The 18,169-nt window shown below is 36.9% G+C and overlaps 1 protein-coding gene across 1 annotated transcript in view; it reads left to right on the forward strand.

Annotated features, from left to right (window-relative positions):
* Positions 1–18,169, forward strand: part of GUCY1A2 (guanylate cyclase 1 soluble subunit alpha 2) — a 282,653-nt gene that overhangs the window by 181,855 nt on the left and 82,629 nt on the right. Inside the window, exon 5 of the mRNA XM_004585031.2 lies at positions 3,238–3,723. Within this exon, the coding sequence (XP_004585088.2) occupies positions 3,238–3,723 (486 nt within the window). The remainder of the gene's footprint in view (positions 1–3,237; positions 3,724–18,169) is intronic.

The following is an 18,169-nucleotide window of genomic DNA, read 5'->3' on the forward strand; positions in this document are numbered from 1 at the left end:
TAGGGCTTGTAATTTTCCCTTTTAGCACTGTGATGTTTGTATGTTACTTATTTCAGCATATTGTACAGCACTTTGTGTATTTTATGACTGTTTTTCCTTATAGTGGGTTATGTAGATGAGCATGTCTTGATTTTCATTGTTGAGACACTTGCAGTTGCTGATTTCTAGTTATATTCCTGTAATCAATGAACACATACTCTGCGTTTTTATAATTTTTAAAAATGTCTGTGGCCCCCAATATGTTCTATATTGATATGTGTTCCATGAACTCTTGTTCAAAAGCTGTATCCAGCGGTCGTTGGATAGAATGTCATATGTATGTCAGTTAGATCCCATTCCCAAATTTTGTTTCCCCATTCTTTATTAGTTTTCCTTGCTGATGAACAAATGCTTACACACTGGTACCTTAAAAGAACATAAACTTATTCTTTCACAATTATACAGGCCCAAAATAGGAAGTCAGTGCGTCAGGAGGACTGCCTGTGGAGATGTGGGGGCTGAGATAATGCGAAGAGGAATCTCTTCTCATTTTTTATAGCTAATAAGCTTGCCTTACTGTTTCTGAAAGCTCCATAAAACCAGGAGTTAGCCCGTGTTCAGGATACAGAAAAATATCACAATGTATAGTAGAGTTAGATGACTAGATAAACTCCACTTCTAATTACTTACTGATTGTAGTAGTTAATAGTGTCATGGAAATATATACTCATAAATATGCTAATAACAACCCAGAACCTGACAACCAAGATTACAGATATAATGACATTTAAATTTTTAACATAACTCAGGGTTTATGAGGCTTGCAAATTTTTTAAAAATACTTATTTATTTTTATTTATTTTTATGTGTTTATTTTTATTAAAAAGCTTTACAGAGAGGAAAAACAAAAAGAAAAGATCTTCCATCCCCTGGTTCACTCCCCAAGTGGCCACAATGGCCAGAGCTGAGAAAATCCAAAGTGCCAGGAGCTTCTTCCAGGTTCCCCATGAGGATGCAGGGTCCCAAGGTCTTGAGCTGCACTCCACTGCTTCCTCAGGCCAGAAGCAGGGCTGGAAGGGAATTAGAGCAGCCGGGACACAAGCTGGTACCCATGTGGAATCTTGGCGCATGCAAGGGAAGCACTTTAGCAACTAGACCATTGCACCGGGACCTATGCTTGCAAATTTCTAAAATCTGATATGTTTTATGACAATTTAGTTTCATATGCCTTTTGTACTATTTCTTTGAAACAAATATAATTTGAGATGCAGCAAAATCTTAGGATTCTGTTTTGAAATTTCATCAGTTTTCCATAATCTGTTTGCTGTACATGAAAATGTATAATTTCTTTAGTATATCTTTAGTACATCTGCCTTTTGTTAAATTAAGGGCAAATAATGATAACTTTTTGAATTTGAATTATAGTGAAACAAAGCAAGTATAGAGACGGGCAGAATGAGAGATGAAAACATTGAGAAGTGGAAAAACTAAGTTCAAGTGTAAAAAGGAGACAGAAAAAGAAAGGAAGAAAGAAAACAACTGAAAACAAATTATGATATCGTGAGGAAAGAGTGCATAAAAGCACAAATAAATCCATTAATATCAGAGGCCATTATTACAAATTTAAAATATGGTTCACTCTAAAACACCTATCAGGATTTTTTTTTTCCTTACACTGAATTTTAAGAAACACATATCATATGGTAATTTTAAATGTAATTAATTACATTTAAATTATAATAACTTATAATTAATATGTATCTTATGTTGCTGTAAAGTATTTTTATGATCTAAAGAGAACATATTTCATGTAGTTTGTAGATACAGTCCTGGGAAAAGAAACTATTTCCCTCCCTGAATGCTTCTCCCTCAGCTACCATTTTCTTTCAAATTTTTTTCTTTTAATTTTTTCAATAACATACTTTAAGATTTGTTTCCATTTGAAAAGCAGATTTACAGAGAGAAGGGGAGACAGCTAGTGATATTCCATTCCCTGGTTCACTCCCCAAGTGGCAGCAAAGGCCAGAGCTGACCCAGTCTGAAGCTGACAGCCAGGAGTCTCTTCCAGTTGTCTTCCAGAGGGGTGCAAGGTCTCAAGCATTTGTGCCATCATTCACTCCTTCCCAGGTCATAAGCATGAAGCTGGATCAGAGAGAGAGCAGCTGGTACCTAAACCTGTTCCCACGTGGGATGCTGATCTTACAGGTGGAGGATTAGTTGCCTATGCCACCACGCTAGCCAGAAAATAATACATTTTCAATTTACTGTATAGATACAGGCTTAATGCTCTGCTAATCGTAGTGTTAAAGAAGTAGCAAATTAAAAGATCACTGTTGCACAGGAATAAGGATGTGGGCTCTAAGGATTAGCCACTTCATAAGACATCAGTTTTATTTGTATACTTCTTTGCATTCTGTATTAACTAACACATCAGAGAAAACAATTTTTGGTGCAGGCTTATTTTACTAAATATGCTCTGCAATTATATCCATTTTGTAGATTAAAATTACTAATTAAATTATTTATCTCATTTACTGAGTTCTTCAGTACTATCCTAATTGGTTTTGTTTACCCTCGGATTGTACTGCAGGCCAGTTGAGGCAGTTACTTTTCAGAACCTCTCACCTAATGATATCTGGCTTAAAATTTTCCTTTTTAAAGACTAACATAATGTAAAAATTGAAAATAATTGACTAATTATTCACTAATCTACTGATTGCAATAAACATTGAATTTTCCAAAAGTGATAACTGGTTGAAAAATGACTTGTATAAAGCACAATGGTTGTTTCAATTCATTTTAATCTCTTTGGTTTATTTTCTAAAAGGAGTTTTTTTTTTTCTAATGACAACTAAATATGCTTATTTTGACAGATTTCTCCAAATTTTATCATCAGCAGCAAGCTAAAAGCTTTTTATTTGCCTTATAAATTAGCTTCAGGGTATACCTGAGAATAATTTCATGCTAAATAAGAAATGTGTTCCTTGAATACTTTTATCTTGAAGAAAAAAATGGTTTTGTTGATCTTATTTCCCACTTTGCTATTTCATTGAGAATGTGGCTGAGGGAGATGCAGCTGCTTTCTTTCTGAACCATGAAGTGTGCCCTTGACTGTACCTCAGATTTAAATAGGCTTCTATCAATGTAATATGCCAGCATAACTAATAAACCATTTCTTCCCATTACCATGCAATGCATTAATTTTTGTGAATCTACTATTTGAAGAGTCATGAACAAAGTTTCGTGTTCATTTTGCAGGTGATGGAGGTCAAAGGACAAATGATCCACGTCCCAGAGTCAGGTTCCATCTTGTTTCTGGGCTCTCCGTGTGTGGACAAGTTGGATGAGCTCATGGGTCGAGGACTGCACCTCTCGGACATTCCTATTCATGATGCCACCCGGGATGTCATTTTGGTTGGTGAGCAGGCGAAGGCCCAAGATGGCTTGAAGAAAAGGATGGACAAATTAAAGGCAACTTTAGAAAGAACTCACCAGGCCCTCGAAGAAGAGAAAAAGAAAACCGTGGATCTTCTTTATTCTATTTTTCCTGGAGACGTAGCTCAGCAGTTATGGCAAGGGCAGCAGGTGCAGGCCCGAAAGTTTGATGATGTCACCATGCTCTTCTCAGACATCGTGGGCTTCACAGCCATCTGTGCTCAGTGTACCCCCATGCAAGTGATCAGCATGCTGAACGAACTGTACACCAGGTTTGACCACCAGTGTGGATTTTTGGATATCTACAAGGTAATGAAGCTTAGTTACTTACATATAAGTATTGTCTGATGGTAAATTGTCGTTTTACATAGATTGCAAGAATACATTTCATGGCTTAATAGTAAGTAATCTTATCTAAATTAGAATTATTTATATACACTAGAGATATTTTTACCTTATGAATACGTTTTTATTTTGAGTCAATATACAGTATACCATAAACAACTTGAATCATGAAATAAAATAGCAGGAAAACCTTTATAGCTAATCCCTCCCCCCCAGAATCCATGGCTTAAAAATATTTGTTACTTATTTGAAAAGGAGAGAAAGAGAAAGAGAGCCAATGAGTGCAGAGAGATGAATCCATTTACTTCCATTCTCATCCCTGCAAATGCCCTTAGCAGCTGTGGTGAGTGGGCTACACTCAGGAGGAAGTTGATCCAGATGTCCCACGTCAGTGGCAGGCACTCAGCCTGAGCCTGCTGCATTTCAGGTTGTGCAGATAGCGGAATCTGCTACATTGCAGGGTGTGTATCAGCAGAAAGTTGGAATTTGGAGTGGATCTAGGATTTGAACCCCAGCACTGTGCTGTGGGATACAGGCATTTCAGGTAGTGTCTAAATCATTATTCCAAATGTCCACCCTCTAAATTCATTATCATTAAAAATTCAAGTATTGAATTCTAAGTAGTCCTTCTCCATAAAATTATTGTCTCTTAATGAAGGAGGTTCCAACAGAAACCGAGAATTTAATATTGTCAGTTAAAAAGCAGTAGTAAGTTATGTTTCATGTGTTAAATCATCGATAATAGCTTTTGTACTTAATTCTCAGGTGAGATCCTTTAATTCTTAGATAATACATGTAACTATTGTAATTGTAAAAATGAACCATCTTATTGAAGGACCTCTGTTTTTATAACTATATGATAGAAAATTTGAAAATGATCAGCAAAACTATTACTTGCTGGTCTGATTTTCAAATTCTATTAATTCTGATTAAAACAGAGGCATTGTTGTGAGTAATCAGTCCCATGTCAATAACTACAGACATACACAGAATTTCGCATACATTGCACAATGTTGGGTACGTGGCTTTTTATGTGAACAACAGTGAGAAGAAAAAATAATGAATCATAATTGTTTCTTGTTTATTAACCCATGTAGACTTCTGTTTCCAATACGATATGCACATAGGCATATTTGAAAATACCTGTATATTTTACTTTATGTGTTTCCTATTATGGTCCAGAAAGTGTATTCATTCAGAAATGTTACCTTGGAGAAAGGAATTTTCTAGTTCTGTTTTGTAGAATAATAGGTAGTGTCAGGTGTTTCAGTGGCGTCTCCTCTGAGTGGTAAATATTTAGTGTGACGTGTGTATGAGAAATTTGCCCTGTTATACAAAATGAGAGTTGTTATAAAGTCTCTTTAACTTCCTTGTCACTTATTGTTACCATGATTTATGGTAGAGAGGTAGCTGAGGATCTGATTCTGAGCTCAGGAGATGCCACAGGCTATTACTGTTACAGCCTGTCATCCTGGAAAGAGAGATGTAACCCTCTGAATTTTCCAGTGTATTCCTTCCTGCAGAGCTGTGGCACTTTTATGCCAATCCATATAATTACAGTCTTCTTCCTCTAAACCACTTATTTACAGCGCTAGTGGTCTCCAGCTAAAATCACCTTAGCTGATTTTCTTTTTAAGTCTTAAGTTCAAATGCCTAAATCACAGTGAGAAATAGATGATTCTCCTCTGAAAATACATGGGAGATGATTTGAATGTAAGTTTAGGTTTTGAAAAAAAAAGAATGTGGTATTTTTGAGATTATCAAAACAACTCCAAGATTGAAAAATAGAATCGTATTTTATACACATCAAGTCTTTCTTTCCCTGAAATAAGCTGGAATACCTCTCAGTAAAGAAAAACCTATGAAAATAACCCATATGATATCCCTATTTATTTGTCTCCATATTATTGAGCCTGTATATAGTTTAAAACTCACAACACACGTTCAAAGTTGGCTATGACAGAGACCTAAAGATGTAAATTTGCGATTACTCTTTTGATCATCATATTACTACCTGTTGTCCTATCATTAGTGTAGCATTCAGTTGGCCAAACTAGATAATAATAAGAAGGTTCTGCTAACATAACCAAGCCTCAAGAAGAAGCTAGGGATTTGACAGTGCACATTACAAGCACTAAGAGTAAAGCCTTTATAATGTTTGGTTGCTATGCTAAGAAGTGCATGGATAGGAAGTAAGACTGTGGGGAAGTGAAAAAAGTATGAACTATGATTTTTATTATTTTGTGATTAGAAAGGCCAATCTTCGGTAAAGTGTCAATAAATAATAAACTATGTGAAATTTTCTCAGATTATAGACAGTGAATAAAGATCTCATAGATCTAATCTTTTCAATCAATGGAATATCGATAACAGTAACAGAAACAATACATTTGGACATTAAAGCAGACAAGTCTGTGTCTTGCCTCCTTTTATGTTTACAAATAGCTTAGCCTTTAGTTTGAGACAAGAGAAAAGTGGGAGAAAGGGTTTCTTTTCAGTTCCTTTCATTTCATTCAGCCAAGGCTCTGGCATCTCAGTGCTGCTTTAGTTATATACCTTGGGATGCTCATTTCATCCTTCTTTTTTGTGATTTCTTCTAACTTATGTATCTTTGTGGAAGTCAGAAAGGAGAGAGAAAGAGCGAACATGAGATCTTCCATCTCCTGGTTCATTCCCAAGATGGCTGCAATAACTAGGGCTGGGCCGGGTTAAACCCAGGAACCATCAGCTTTATCCCTGCCTCCCCGTGTGATAGTTTGCGGGCAGTCTTTCACTGCACTTTCCAGGACCTTAGCAGGGCCTGGATCTGATATGGAGTAGGCCGGCTTCTGGAGTAGAACCAGTGCCCACATACATTGCTGGCAACATTGAACAGGGATGCTGGCATTGTAGGCAGCTCTTCAACATTACACCACAATGCTGGCTCTAGTTTTCTCATTTTTTTTTTTACCTTGATCTGTTTCTAAAGTTCAGTTTTATCTAGTTTTATATCTTAAAATGTAAACAAATTATATGCATCTATCTCATAAACACATTAAGGGTTTCTGTGAATTTATATGCTGCAAAACCCTCAGGTTAGCATATAGTATATAACAGGAAATGTTAATGATCACTGCTGCTATTATTTTTACCTGTTATTTTCCTTTTTTACTCTTATATGTGCAAGGGTGCTTCAAAAATGTTGAAGATATCAATTATAAAAAAAACCTTTTTAGAAATTTTAATTCTGTCTTCTATGAATTTTTCAGATCTTCCCATTTGAGGCTCTGTGCTTTATTTTATTTGTATTCATATAACTATATTCAAAACCTTTTAGAAAATATTGATCTACGAAAATGTATGAAGGATCTCACTTAATGCCCCATGACTAACACATGGAATTATCTCAATTTTCAGATAAAGAAACTGAAATACAGAAAGGGTAAATAAAACTTTTATGTATTTATTTGAAGTGGAGGCAGAGGCAGACAAGTCTGTTCTTCCTTCTACTCATTTACTGCTCAAAACCTACAAAGTGAGTGCTCCAGCAGGCTGAAGTTAGGTGCCCAGAATTCCTTCTGGGTCTTCTAGGAAGCTAACAGAAGCTCAGGTATGGGAGCGCCACTCCCTTCCAGCATGTTCTTTACCAGGAAGCTGGATTGGATGTGGAGTCAAAACTTAAATCCAGGCATTGATATGGGATGTGGCCATGCCAAGCAACATCTTAACCACTGTGCCACAATTACCCCTCCAATGTAGAAATTAAAGTTACATTTATCCCATTGTAAGGTTATACTTTTTCAAAAATATAATATATATTGCTGCCCCACAGATGGTTTCTGCTTGGGACGGTTGGAGTCCCACCTGCTGTGATTCTGATCTAGCTTGCGCTTAATGCTCCTGGAAAAGCAGAGGAATATGGACCAAGCACTTTGGCCCTTGCCTCCCGCGTGGGAGACCAGAATGTAGTTCTAGGATCCTATCCTGAGCCTATCCCAACTCCAGCTATTGTAGTTACTTGGCAGGCTAGGCAGGTGGGGGGTAAACCAGAAGATGGAAAATAGCTGGGTCTCTTCATCTCTGTCATTTTTTATGAACTAATAATAAATATTCTAAAACCAAAATTAGTTTGTGATCTAAAGATCAAATAATGAAAGAGTGAAAGCTTTCCAAACTATGCTGCAAGGTCAAATCACTACAATTATACTGTTAAATGGTAAGAAAAACTGACCTTGCTGAAATTCCCGTTCATACCATGACAGAAAAATAGTTCAGAAGTCTGGAAAGCTGAATCTTTATAAGTTAGAGAATCTTGTATCCACCCTCCTCCGTTCTTGCCGTAAGGGGGCCTCCTTGGCCTCTTTTTCTTTCATTCCTCCTGTGGAGAGCAGCAGCCCACGCCACGGCCAGTGGGAGCAGTGTCATAGGTGCAGTGAATAAGAGATACGCTGTCAGAATAATGAAATTATTATTATCTCAGCATGTCTCTCTTGGGTTGGCGATAAAATACTGAAACTCCTCGAGTGGGAGTGACAAGGAAAATTCGTTTGAAACCTTAAATGTGGTTTGCAGTTGTCCTTGGAGTGAAACATTGTTTATCAGGGTTGTGTTTGAATTCTGAAGAATATGAAAGACACAGTGGGGTAGCCAGGAGTCACCATGGGCAGATTTCTCTTAGCTCACCAATCTGGTTTTTGTAATCTGATGAATGACACAAAGTCCATACCAGCAAAGAGAATTCAAATGATCTCACTCTAGCTAGAAGAGCAGGGTCTAGGACTGAGATCCAGGCACATTCTTAGGGGGCATAAGGCGTTGGGATTGGGCAAAAATGACTAGATAAGAGGAACCAGGACTGTTCAGTATGTGTAGGCAGCAGTCACACAGATCTTCAGCACTAGAGCAAAAATCTTGTAGGGCCACCACAGGCCTGTATGTGCCTATGACATCTCTTTAGAGGAAAGGGAAGCCAATATGATACCCCTATCCAAAAAACATAGAGGTATTCAGCTAAGTGCTAGATCCCCAGGGCCACTAGAGTAATCACATCAGTCATATCCTTCCTTGGGGACATATAGGATAGGAGGGAGCTTCAAAATGTTGGTGGAAAATGAAATTGAAGATGAATTAGTTTTGTTGCAAAACACTGAAATCCACACACACACATCAGGGTCTTCAAGAAGTTCCTAGATAATGTGTATACCCAGTATGAATGAATTTTAGAAGTTTTGCAATAAAACAATTTTAAAATTTTAAAAATATTTACAGTTTTTGAAAGGTGGTAGGTGGGGTGACATGTCTTCAAATTGCATGCAGCACTTCTGATGAGAACTCCTAGAACTTAATCCAAGTCTCTAATGGAGCTTCAACCTCTCAAACCATTATCTGCTGCCTCCCAACACTGGCATAAGCAAGTTGCTGCAGTTAGCAGAGCTGGGGTCTGAACTATGGCACTCAAATATGGTGGTGTCTTGATCACTGTGCCAGTAATGGGAGTGGGCATCCTTGTCTGGTTCCAGATTTAAGTGGAAATGAGTCCAGCATTTCTTTGTTCAATATGATGCTGGCATTTGATTTTTCATATAATGCCATGTGAGTATTGTAGAATTATCACCCTATGCTTAATTTCTTAAGAATTTTAACATGAAGCAATGTTGAATGTTACCTAGTGATTTCTCTGCATTTATTCAGGTAATCGTGGCTTTATTCTTCAGTTTGTTGATATTTTGTGTTACATTTATTGATTTGCTTCTGTTGGGTTATCCTTGAATATCAAGGATAAATTCTACCTGGGCTGGATGAAAAATCTCCTGTGTTGTTGGATTTGATTGGCTGGTATTTTGTTGTGGATTTTCTGTGTTCATCAGGGTTATTGGTCTATAGCTGTTTTTCTCTGTTGTATCTTTTTCTAGCTGAGTGATTAAGGTCATGTTGGCCTCATAAAAATAAATTTAGGAGGATTTCCTCTCTTTCCATTTCTTTGACTAATGTGTGAAGGTTTAGAGTTTGTTCTTCATGATAGATTTGTTAGAATCCAGCAATCAATCTATTCAGTGCTGGACTTTTTTGGGACAGTTTGTTACTGATTCAGTCTCAATAATGATTATTGGTCTGGTTAGGCATTCAGTGTTCTTGGGATTCAGTTTGGGTAAGTTATTTGTGTCTCGAATATTATCCATTTCTTCTAGATTTCTTTTTTTTTTTGGCATATAGTTGTTTTTAATACCAATTGGTTCTTGTCATATTTCAGTTTTATCTCTGATTTGTTTTCAATCTCCCTCTTAAAATTTTTTGCTAGGTTGGGCCAATGGCATATGAATTTTGTTTATTTTTTCAAAGAACCAGCTCTTTGAGTAATTGATCATAACCCCATTGTTTTGTGGGTTGGGTTTGCCATTTTTTTCTAGATTCTTCTGATGAATTGACAACTCATGTGAGGCATTTCTAGTTTTTTGTAGAGGCTTTAATTGCAAAGAATTTGCATCTTAGGGATTTTTTTTCTGTATTTGATAAATGTTGATAAGTATTTATATACTATGTTGACATCTTCATTTGTTTCCAGAAATTTTTAAATTTCCCACTTGATTTCGACGATCCTCTGTTCATTCAGAAGCATTTTATTCAGTTTATATGTGTTTTCATATTTTCTGGAATTTCCTGACCTGCTGATTTTCAGCTTTATTGCCTCATGGTATGAAAAGATACATGGTATGATTTCAATTCTTTTGAATTTTCTGAGCCTTTTGTATGTTCTATCACGTGGTCTATCCTGGTTCCATGCACTGATGAAAAGAATATACATTCAACATCTGTAGGATGAAGTATTCCATAAATATCTATCAACTCCATTTGATTCATGATATACGTTGGCTCTGTTTTTTTGTTGAGCTTCAGTCTGGTCAGTCTGTCCATTAATGATGATGAAGTGTTGATCACCCACTAAGAGTGTATTTGAGTCTATGTCTCTCTTTATATCCATTAACAACTGTTGTGCTTACATAGATATCCTGGGGCTGCTTGCACATTCACTTACCATAATCATTTCTTTTTGTTGAATGGATCTCTTGATCATGAGGTAGTGCCCTTCTTCATCTCTTTTTAATAGTTTTTGTATTCAAGTCTATTTTCTCTGCTACTAGAGTGCCTACACTCTAATTTTTCCTTTCCATCTGTGTGGAATAACTTTTTCTGTCCTTTCACTTTCAGTCTGTATGTATCTTTGTTGGTACGTCGTGTTTCTTGCAGGCAGCAAATAGATGAACATTGTTTTAATGATCCAGTCTGCTAGTCTTTGGTTGAATAAGTTAGACCATTTGCATTCAAGGTTATTATTTAGACATAGCAAATTTGTCTTGTTATTTTAACATATAGATTTTTCTTGTTTGCTTTAGGTTTTCTGGGTGGCTTTACGGGGTGTTCTCTACTTCTATTTTCTTTCTCTGTGTGTAGCACATTTTTTTAAAGATTTATTTATTTTTATTGGAAAGTCAGATATACAGAGAGGAGGAGAGGCAAAGAGGAAGATCTTCTGTTCGATGGTTCACTCCCCAAGTTGCCGCAATGGCTGGAGCTGAGGTAATCCGAAGCCAGGAGCCTGGAGCTTCTTTTAGGTCTCCCACGAGGGTGCAGGGTCCCAAGGCTTTTACTTTTTTACTTTTTATTTTTACTGGAAAAGCAGATCAGATTTATGGAGAAAGGAGAGACAGACAGATCTTCCATCTGCCGATGCATTCCCCAAATGGTAGCAATGGGTAGAGCCAGGAACTTCCACCAGGTTTCCTAAAGAGTCCTTCATTTCTTGTATGAATTTTCCTAATTCCTGAATGTACTCCTCCTTGTTTTCAAAAAGCTTTATAATGATTTTTGGGTTTTTTATCTGGAAATTCCTTGATGTTTTCATCTTCTATGATTGGGATGATCTGCTGCTGCTTTGAGGGTGTCATGTTGTCTTTTTTGTGCATGCTTGCTCCTTTTACTCTTGGACATTGCAATGCAGATTAATGGGTTTTCTCCTCAGGTAAATTTTATGTTTGAGCTGTGTCACTGTGATTTTAAGGGTGCATCTAATGCATTAGTGGAGAATCTGGTGGTACACGCTGGGAGTGAACTCTGTACTTTGGGGGAGGTGAGAGTCTACGTCGACAGCCTGGTTAGGCATGATAGACCAGCTCCTTTGTTCTTACAGCAGTAGTGTTCTCTACTATCAGTGTAAATGCAATTTCCCTTTGGCCCTTTCAAGCTGATCATGACCTAGGTCATGCCATGGTGGCTATGACCCCTACCCACACTGATACCAGGAACACACAGAGATATGTGCAGGTCAGCATGTCCCTGGGATTCAGCTATCATTTCCCTTAGGTGGAGTCACAGAAGTCTCATAGTTTTTGTGCACATTTCTCCTTCAGCCCCAAGGTGCTAAGGTGCCACCAGCTCACAAGGCTGCTCCAATTTCTTTCCTTCCCCTCTCCTGCCCTGCCCTGCCCTGCCATGCCATGCCCTGCCCTGCCTTGCTCTACCCTGCCATGCCCCGTTCTACCCTGCCCTACCCAGCCCTGCCCTTCCTTTACCCCTCTTACCTGTTTATCTACCCACCTACCCACCTTTTAGTGATTAGTATCGTTGTTTGCTTCTAAGTGCATATATTAATATCCTATGGAAACCGAGGCCAGGCAAACCCTTCACATTGAAACTTCTTGGGAGATTTTGCACTGATAGACTTACTGATACCTGAGTCTGTTGGATAAGGAGCTGTGTCAGACTAATATTGTCATCCTTGGCCTCCTCCACAGCAGCTGAAAATAGTTATTTCTTACATAAAGTTCAAGGCAGCAGAACTTTATGCCTCAAGAATCCTGGCATTTGAGAGTTCCAAGCTACTAAAGCCATCTGTCTGCTGGACTTTCAGCCAGCATTAAGAATGTGAAGCAGAATCTCTGGGGTATCACTTGAGCATGAATGAGATTTTGCAGAAAAAGAAATGAAAGGCTTTTTCACTCACACCCCCCACCCTATCTTGTTTTATAAGATAGGGAGCCAATGCAAGTACTTAGGCACTTAGGTTATTCTAAGAATTTTAATAATCTGTATACATCATTTTAGTTAATATCCCAACAGCCATGCCAGTTCCATTTGGTAAAGTGTAACTAATTCATTTTTTCCACAGGATTTTCGTATTTTCTACTTTAATCATCAGTGTGCACTTTTGAAATTGAACAGTATTGAATTTGTGTTCTCTGAAACAGGCTCCATTCAACATCAATGTCATTTACTTAAGTTGCTGTTTTATTGAAAATGAAGCAGCAGTTTCTGCCAGAAATTGAGAAAAAAATTCTGAAGTATAATTTTCAATCCATTCGTTTATTCGATAAACATTTTTAACTCATTCACTTGATAAGGACCTGTAACTTTTGGGAAGCCTATAAAATGTTATGGCAAAGAGCAAGTATTTTTAGCACAGTTTAAGTAAGTGGAAAAGAACTAATTTATGTGCTTCCATGGGTGAAGTGAAAGTCACAGAGAGGTATCATGTTATCTTTCCTATCTGGTGGATTACAGTGTAAGTTTCACCATACCATATTCTCTAAAAATTACCCGAAGAGAATTTTATATGTTAGCCCATGGCAAGAAGTTAGTTTGAAGATAAAGAATAACCAAGAAAAGGATGCTGTGAGGCTGTGAAATCCCAGTGTTCTCTCAGATGTACTATCTGAGTGTTCTCATCTTCCCACCTGTGACTTGCCACTCTGGCTCACACTCATGATGTGTAAACAGAGAAACTAATTTTATGTGCATCAGAATTATATCATACAAGCTTTTAAATGAGATTTATAGAAAATGCTTACAACAGAGTCTGGAAACAGAGAAATAGAAATATTGCTTGTCATCCTGACTTAATCGTGTCAGGGGTGTGTGTATGGATGTGTCTTTGTGTTGTATATGTATGCTTGTGTGGGCTGATGTTGGTTTTTACATGATCATTGTGTAGACAGTGCTTATTAGCAATAGATACCGTGCTTATGCATTTGGTAGCATTGTTTCAGATTATTCAAATTATATAATATGCCAGAAAGATTGTTAGCAAGAATAGGAAAGGAGGTCAACATGACAGAGCAAAAGAACTGAACTGGTTTTGAGAAATACATTTTTTATTTTCTTTACTGGTTTCTATTAGATGTTGCAGAAGCTCATCCCTTAAATTTATCCCTATATTTTTGTTGTTGCTATTGTAAATCAGATTGCTTTCTTAGATTCTTTTTCAGATAGATTTCAGTGCATAGAAGAAACACAACTGCTTTTCTATGTTGATTTTGCGTTCTGCAGCCTTGTAAATTCATCTAGGAAAACTATTTGGGGTGCAATCTTTAAAGTATACTTAACCGAGAAATTTAACTTCCCATATTCTAATTTGGATACCTTATGAATTAAAATATTTTTTGTTTGTAAAACTGTTCTGGTTATAATTGTGCCAGTGTTTATTTCCTAATTTTAGAAGGAAAGTTTTCAATTTTCACTTTGTGTTTTATATTGCCTATGGGTTATTGTGTGACAAAGTGAAATTCTTATTTTCTCACTTTAAAATGTTTACAAAAGTCAGCCCAAATCATTTGCAACTTGCCATAGATGAATAAGGTATGAGTAAAAGGGACAAGCAGGGTTGCTTAGCACTTTGGCAATGTTTTCTTAGTCAACTACATAGAAGTCTAACGTGAGAGTGCAGAATCCTGGAACCTTATCCAGTCAGGCGTCCATTTGAAAGTTTTCACTACCAGTTCTATTAAAAGAGTACAGTTTGTATTTTAATAGTACCAGTGATGAAGCTTATGGTTCAGCCAGTCCTTGTTGTTCTTGGGAACATTGATTTCTACTGGGCTAAAATTTGTCTCGAAACTTCTCCATGAAGACTTTCTTTAGCATCCCAGAACCATGGAGAAACAAATCTTTGTGCCACCCATTAGATATTCATAAATACTGTTGATTTATTGATAAAATTAAAAAGGAGAGCGAGTTAATATCCTTATCTCTAGAAAAAACTTGAAATTGCAATTTCCAAATTCAGACACACCCTCTAACTTGTACTGTTGAGAGCCTCATGGCCATAGTAAGGATTGTTGACTGCTACAAGTATTTTCCGTCTCTGGACAGTCCTGTGATACACTTTTATTCGCTTTGTTGACTATGTAGTCATAAATGTATATATGATATACCTTAATATGATCATAACTATTTGTATATTTTCATATGTTTATGCATGTGTATGCCAGAAAGAATACTCTTTGGTCCCGATTTTGCCTGAGTTAATTAGTAGCATTAGATACCTGATTTATTAATTATCTAAAGCATTGTTTTTTAAATGAAGTTTTAGCTAAAACAGAATCGAATTCAAAGAGCACCTTTGCCATTCACTAACCTCGTCTTCAGAAGGAACACGATAGCACCTTTACTGCAGTGGTGTTCTAGAGAACAAGTGGAGCATCACAAAGTATTTAGCAGTGTCAGGATCCCACTTGTGTTTAGTAAATGTGAATTCCTTTAGCTTTGCTTAGTCTTAAGAGGTTTACACTTTAAAATTACTGTTACTAATTAGTGGGAGAATTATTTATAGCATTTTGTTGTCTAAGTCCATGAGGCAAGGTTTGATTTGCTAACAGCTATAGAAGAAACACCCCAGATCAATTAGGTTTGCACACTGCTTTGAGAGCTCTACTATTAGATGAGTAGGAGACAGCTGTCCAGGCTGCAACATCATTGTTTCATTAGTACATTCAAACAATAACATGTTATTATAAGTCTTCTAGGGGCATAATTGACCCATTCATGCTCTAAGCCTTGCCAGAAATCCTCTGCTAAATGCCCTTGGGGTAAACAGAAATGTTTGGTGACAATAGCTTTTTTTTTTTTTTTTAATTATTTATTATTTAACTTCAGTAATTACATTGTATTATGTGACACAGTTACATAGATACTTGGGTTCTCCCCACCCCTCCCCAAACCCTCCCACCATGGTGGATTCCTCCACCTTATTGCATAACCACAGCTCAAGTTCAGTTGAGATTTCCCCATTGCAAGCGTATACCAAACATAGAGTCCAGCATCTTATTGTCCCGTCAAGTTCAACGGTTTCTTAGGTATACCCTCTCTGGTCTGATGACATAGCCAGCAGAGTATCATCCCAGTCAATTGAAAGCTCCAACATACCATCAGCAAAAATTTACATCATTATGGAATTAATTGACATAGTAATGAGTAACCAATATGTTAAAAGTAAATGCGGGTTCCCAGCCACCTTCTGTGACCACCTCACCTATACTTCAATTTTAGTTTATACACAACATATAACATTCAAAACATAACATGTTATACATAACATCATATCATCTTAAATTAAGGCAAACATGTGGTATTTAACCTTTTGGGATTGGCTCATTTCCCTTAGCATTATGGTTTCCAGTTTGGCCCATTTGGCCACAAAGAACTGCATTTTGTTTTTTTTAATAGCTGAGTAGTATTCCATGGAGTAGATGAACCATAGCTTTCTTATCCAATCCTCTGTTGATGGGCATTTTGGTTGTTTCCATGTTTTTGCAATTACTGATTGTGCTGCTATGAACATAGGAGTACATGTTGGTTTCTCATAGAACAAGTGTTCTGGATATATTCCTAGGAGTCCACACAAGGAAGGGCAATAACACAGATATCAACACCCACAAAAACAAGTATGGCAGGGCAAAATCACAACCTCTCAATTTTAACTCTCAACACAAATGGCCTGAACTCACCAATCAAAAGGCATAGATTAACAGAATGGATTATCAAACAGCACCCAACTATCTGTTGCCTACAAGAGACACATCTAACCAGAAGAGATTCAAAGAAGCTGAAAGTGAAAGGTTGGAAACAGATATTTCATGCCAATGGACGAGAAAAAAAGGCTGGGGTAGCTGTCTTAATTTCAGATGATGTGGACTTCAATCTGACACACATCAAAAAGGACAGGGAAGGACATTATATATTGGTGAAGGGACTGATCCATCAGGAAGTAATTACCATTGTGAACATATATGCACCAAATTCAAACGCACCTAGCTACGTGAAGCAATTACTCACGGACTTAAGGGGAGACATAGATATGCACACAATAATAGTGGGTGATCTTAACACCCCACTAACAACTATAGACAGATCAACAAAACAAAAACTCAACAAAGAAACAACAGAACTCATACAAACAATAGAACAACTGGACTTGGTTGACATTTATAGAATTTTTTACCCTAAGGCCACAGATTATACATTTTTTTCAGCAGTACATGGCACCTTCTCCAGGATCGACAATAGCTTTTTAAGAAGAAAATTTGATTTTTTTTCTAATAAAACAGAAGCCATAGAGTTTATTCTATTTGAAGAGGTAGACACATACATTGAAATAAGATGTAAGCAAAATAAAATATATAAACACAAGGAATACTTATGCAAAGCTGCCGAATAGGCTAGTGAGTGATGAACATTCATTAAGCAACATGATGCTTTCGTTAAGTCATCAGAGAAACAGTAGTTATTTAGCACGGGCGGTAGGATCTATGCTGGAAGAGAAAAAAAGGTTAAATCTTGTTAAACGTGGACGAAGTATGAGTGAGACAAGACTTCAGAGAAATACATTGCTTTCTAAATAAATGGGGGTTTTAAAAGCTGATACTGTTAAGATGATCTGTTTTGTTATCATATTGTAGTAACAGAGAGCCTTGAAGTTGTAAAATGTGCACAAAGTCAACTCCTCATTAAGTGATCCCTGATAAGGGCAAAGCCTTTTGATTGTTGGCACAGAAATGAGATACTGTGTAATGAAACAGTTAATTCCACAAAGCTTTGAAATTCCCTCACTTATGTCATGGGATGTTATTAATGCTTGCATACATTCTATTTATACTTAATTTGTAGCGAATTGCTTTCATAAACTAAGGTGAATTTTGCCAATTGCTTTTGTGGAATTGGTTTTGTTCCTCATTCTTTTAATGTGTTGTATCATATTTATTGATTTGCATATTGAACTACTCTTACAGCCCTGGGGTAGATTCTACTTGATCATGGTGTGGTATAATTTTAATATGCTGTTGCATTTGGTTTGCTGTATTTTGTTGAGGCTTTTCATCTATGTTCATCATGTTCATCAGAGATACTGGCCTGATTTCCTTTCCATATGGTAGGTTCTCATCTGTCTTGAGTAAATCCATGCTTTTGATTTCATCAATTGAATGAGTTTTAATTCCCTTTGTTTTGAATATAGGGGAAGAGTTTCTGAACTCATTGACTCTTTTTAAATGCTTCTAAGCATTAAAAAAACAATACAGCTATGAGCTATCAAAATCTGTGCTTCTGTGTTGGGAACTTTGATTACTAATGCAGTTTCTGTTCTTGGTGTTGGATATTCAGATTT

This window comes from Ochotona princeps, chromosome 4, assembly GCF_030435755.1.
Source record: "Ochotona princeps isolate mOchPri1 chromosome 4, mOchPri1.hap1, whole genome shotgun sequence".
Taxonomy (NCBI): Eukaryota; Metazoa; Chordata; class Mammalia; order Lagomorpha; family Ochotonidae; genus Ochotona; species Ochotona princeps.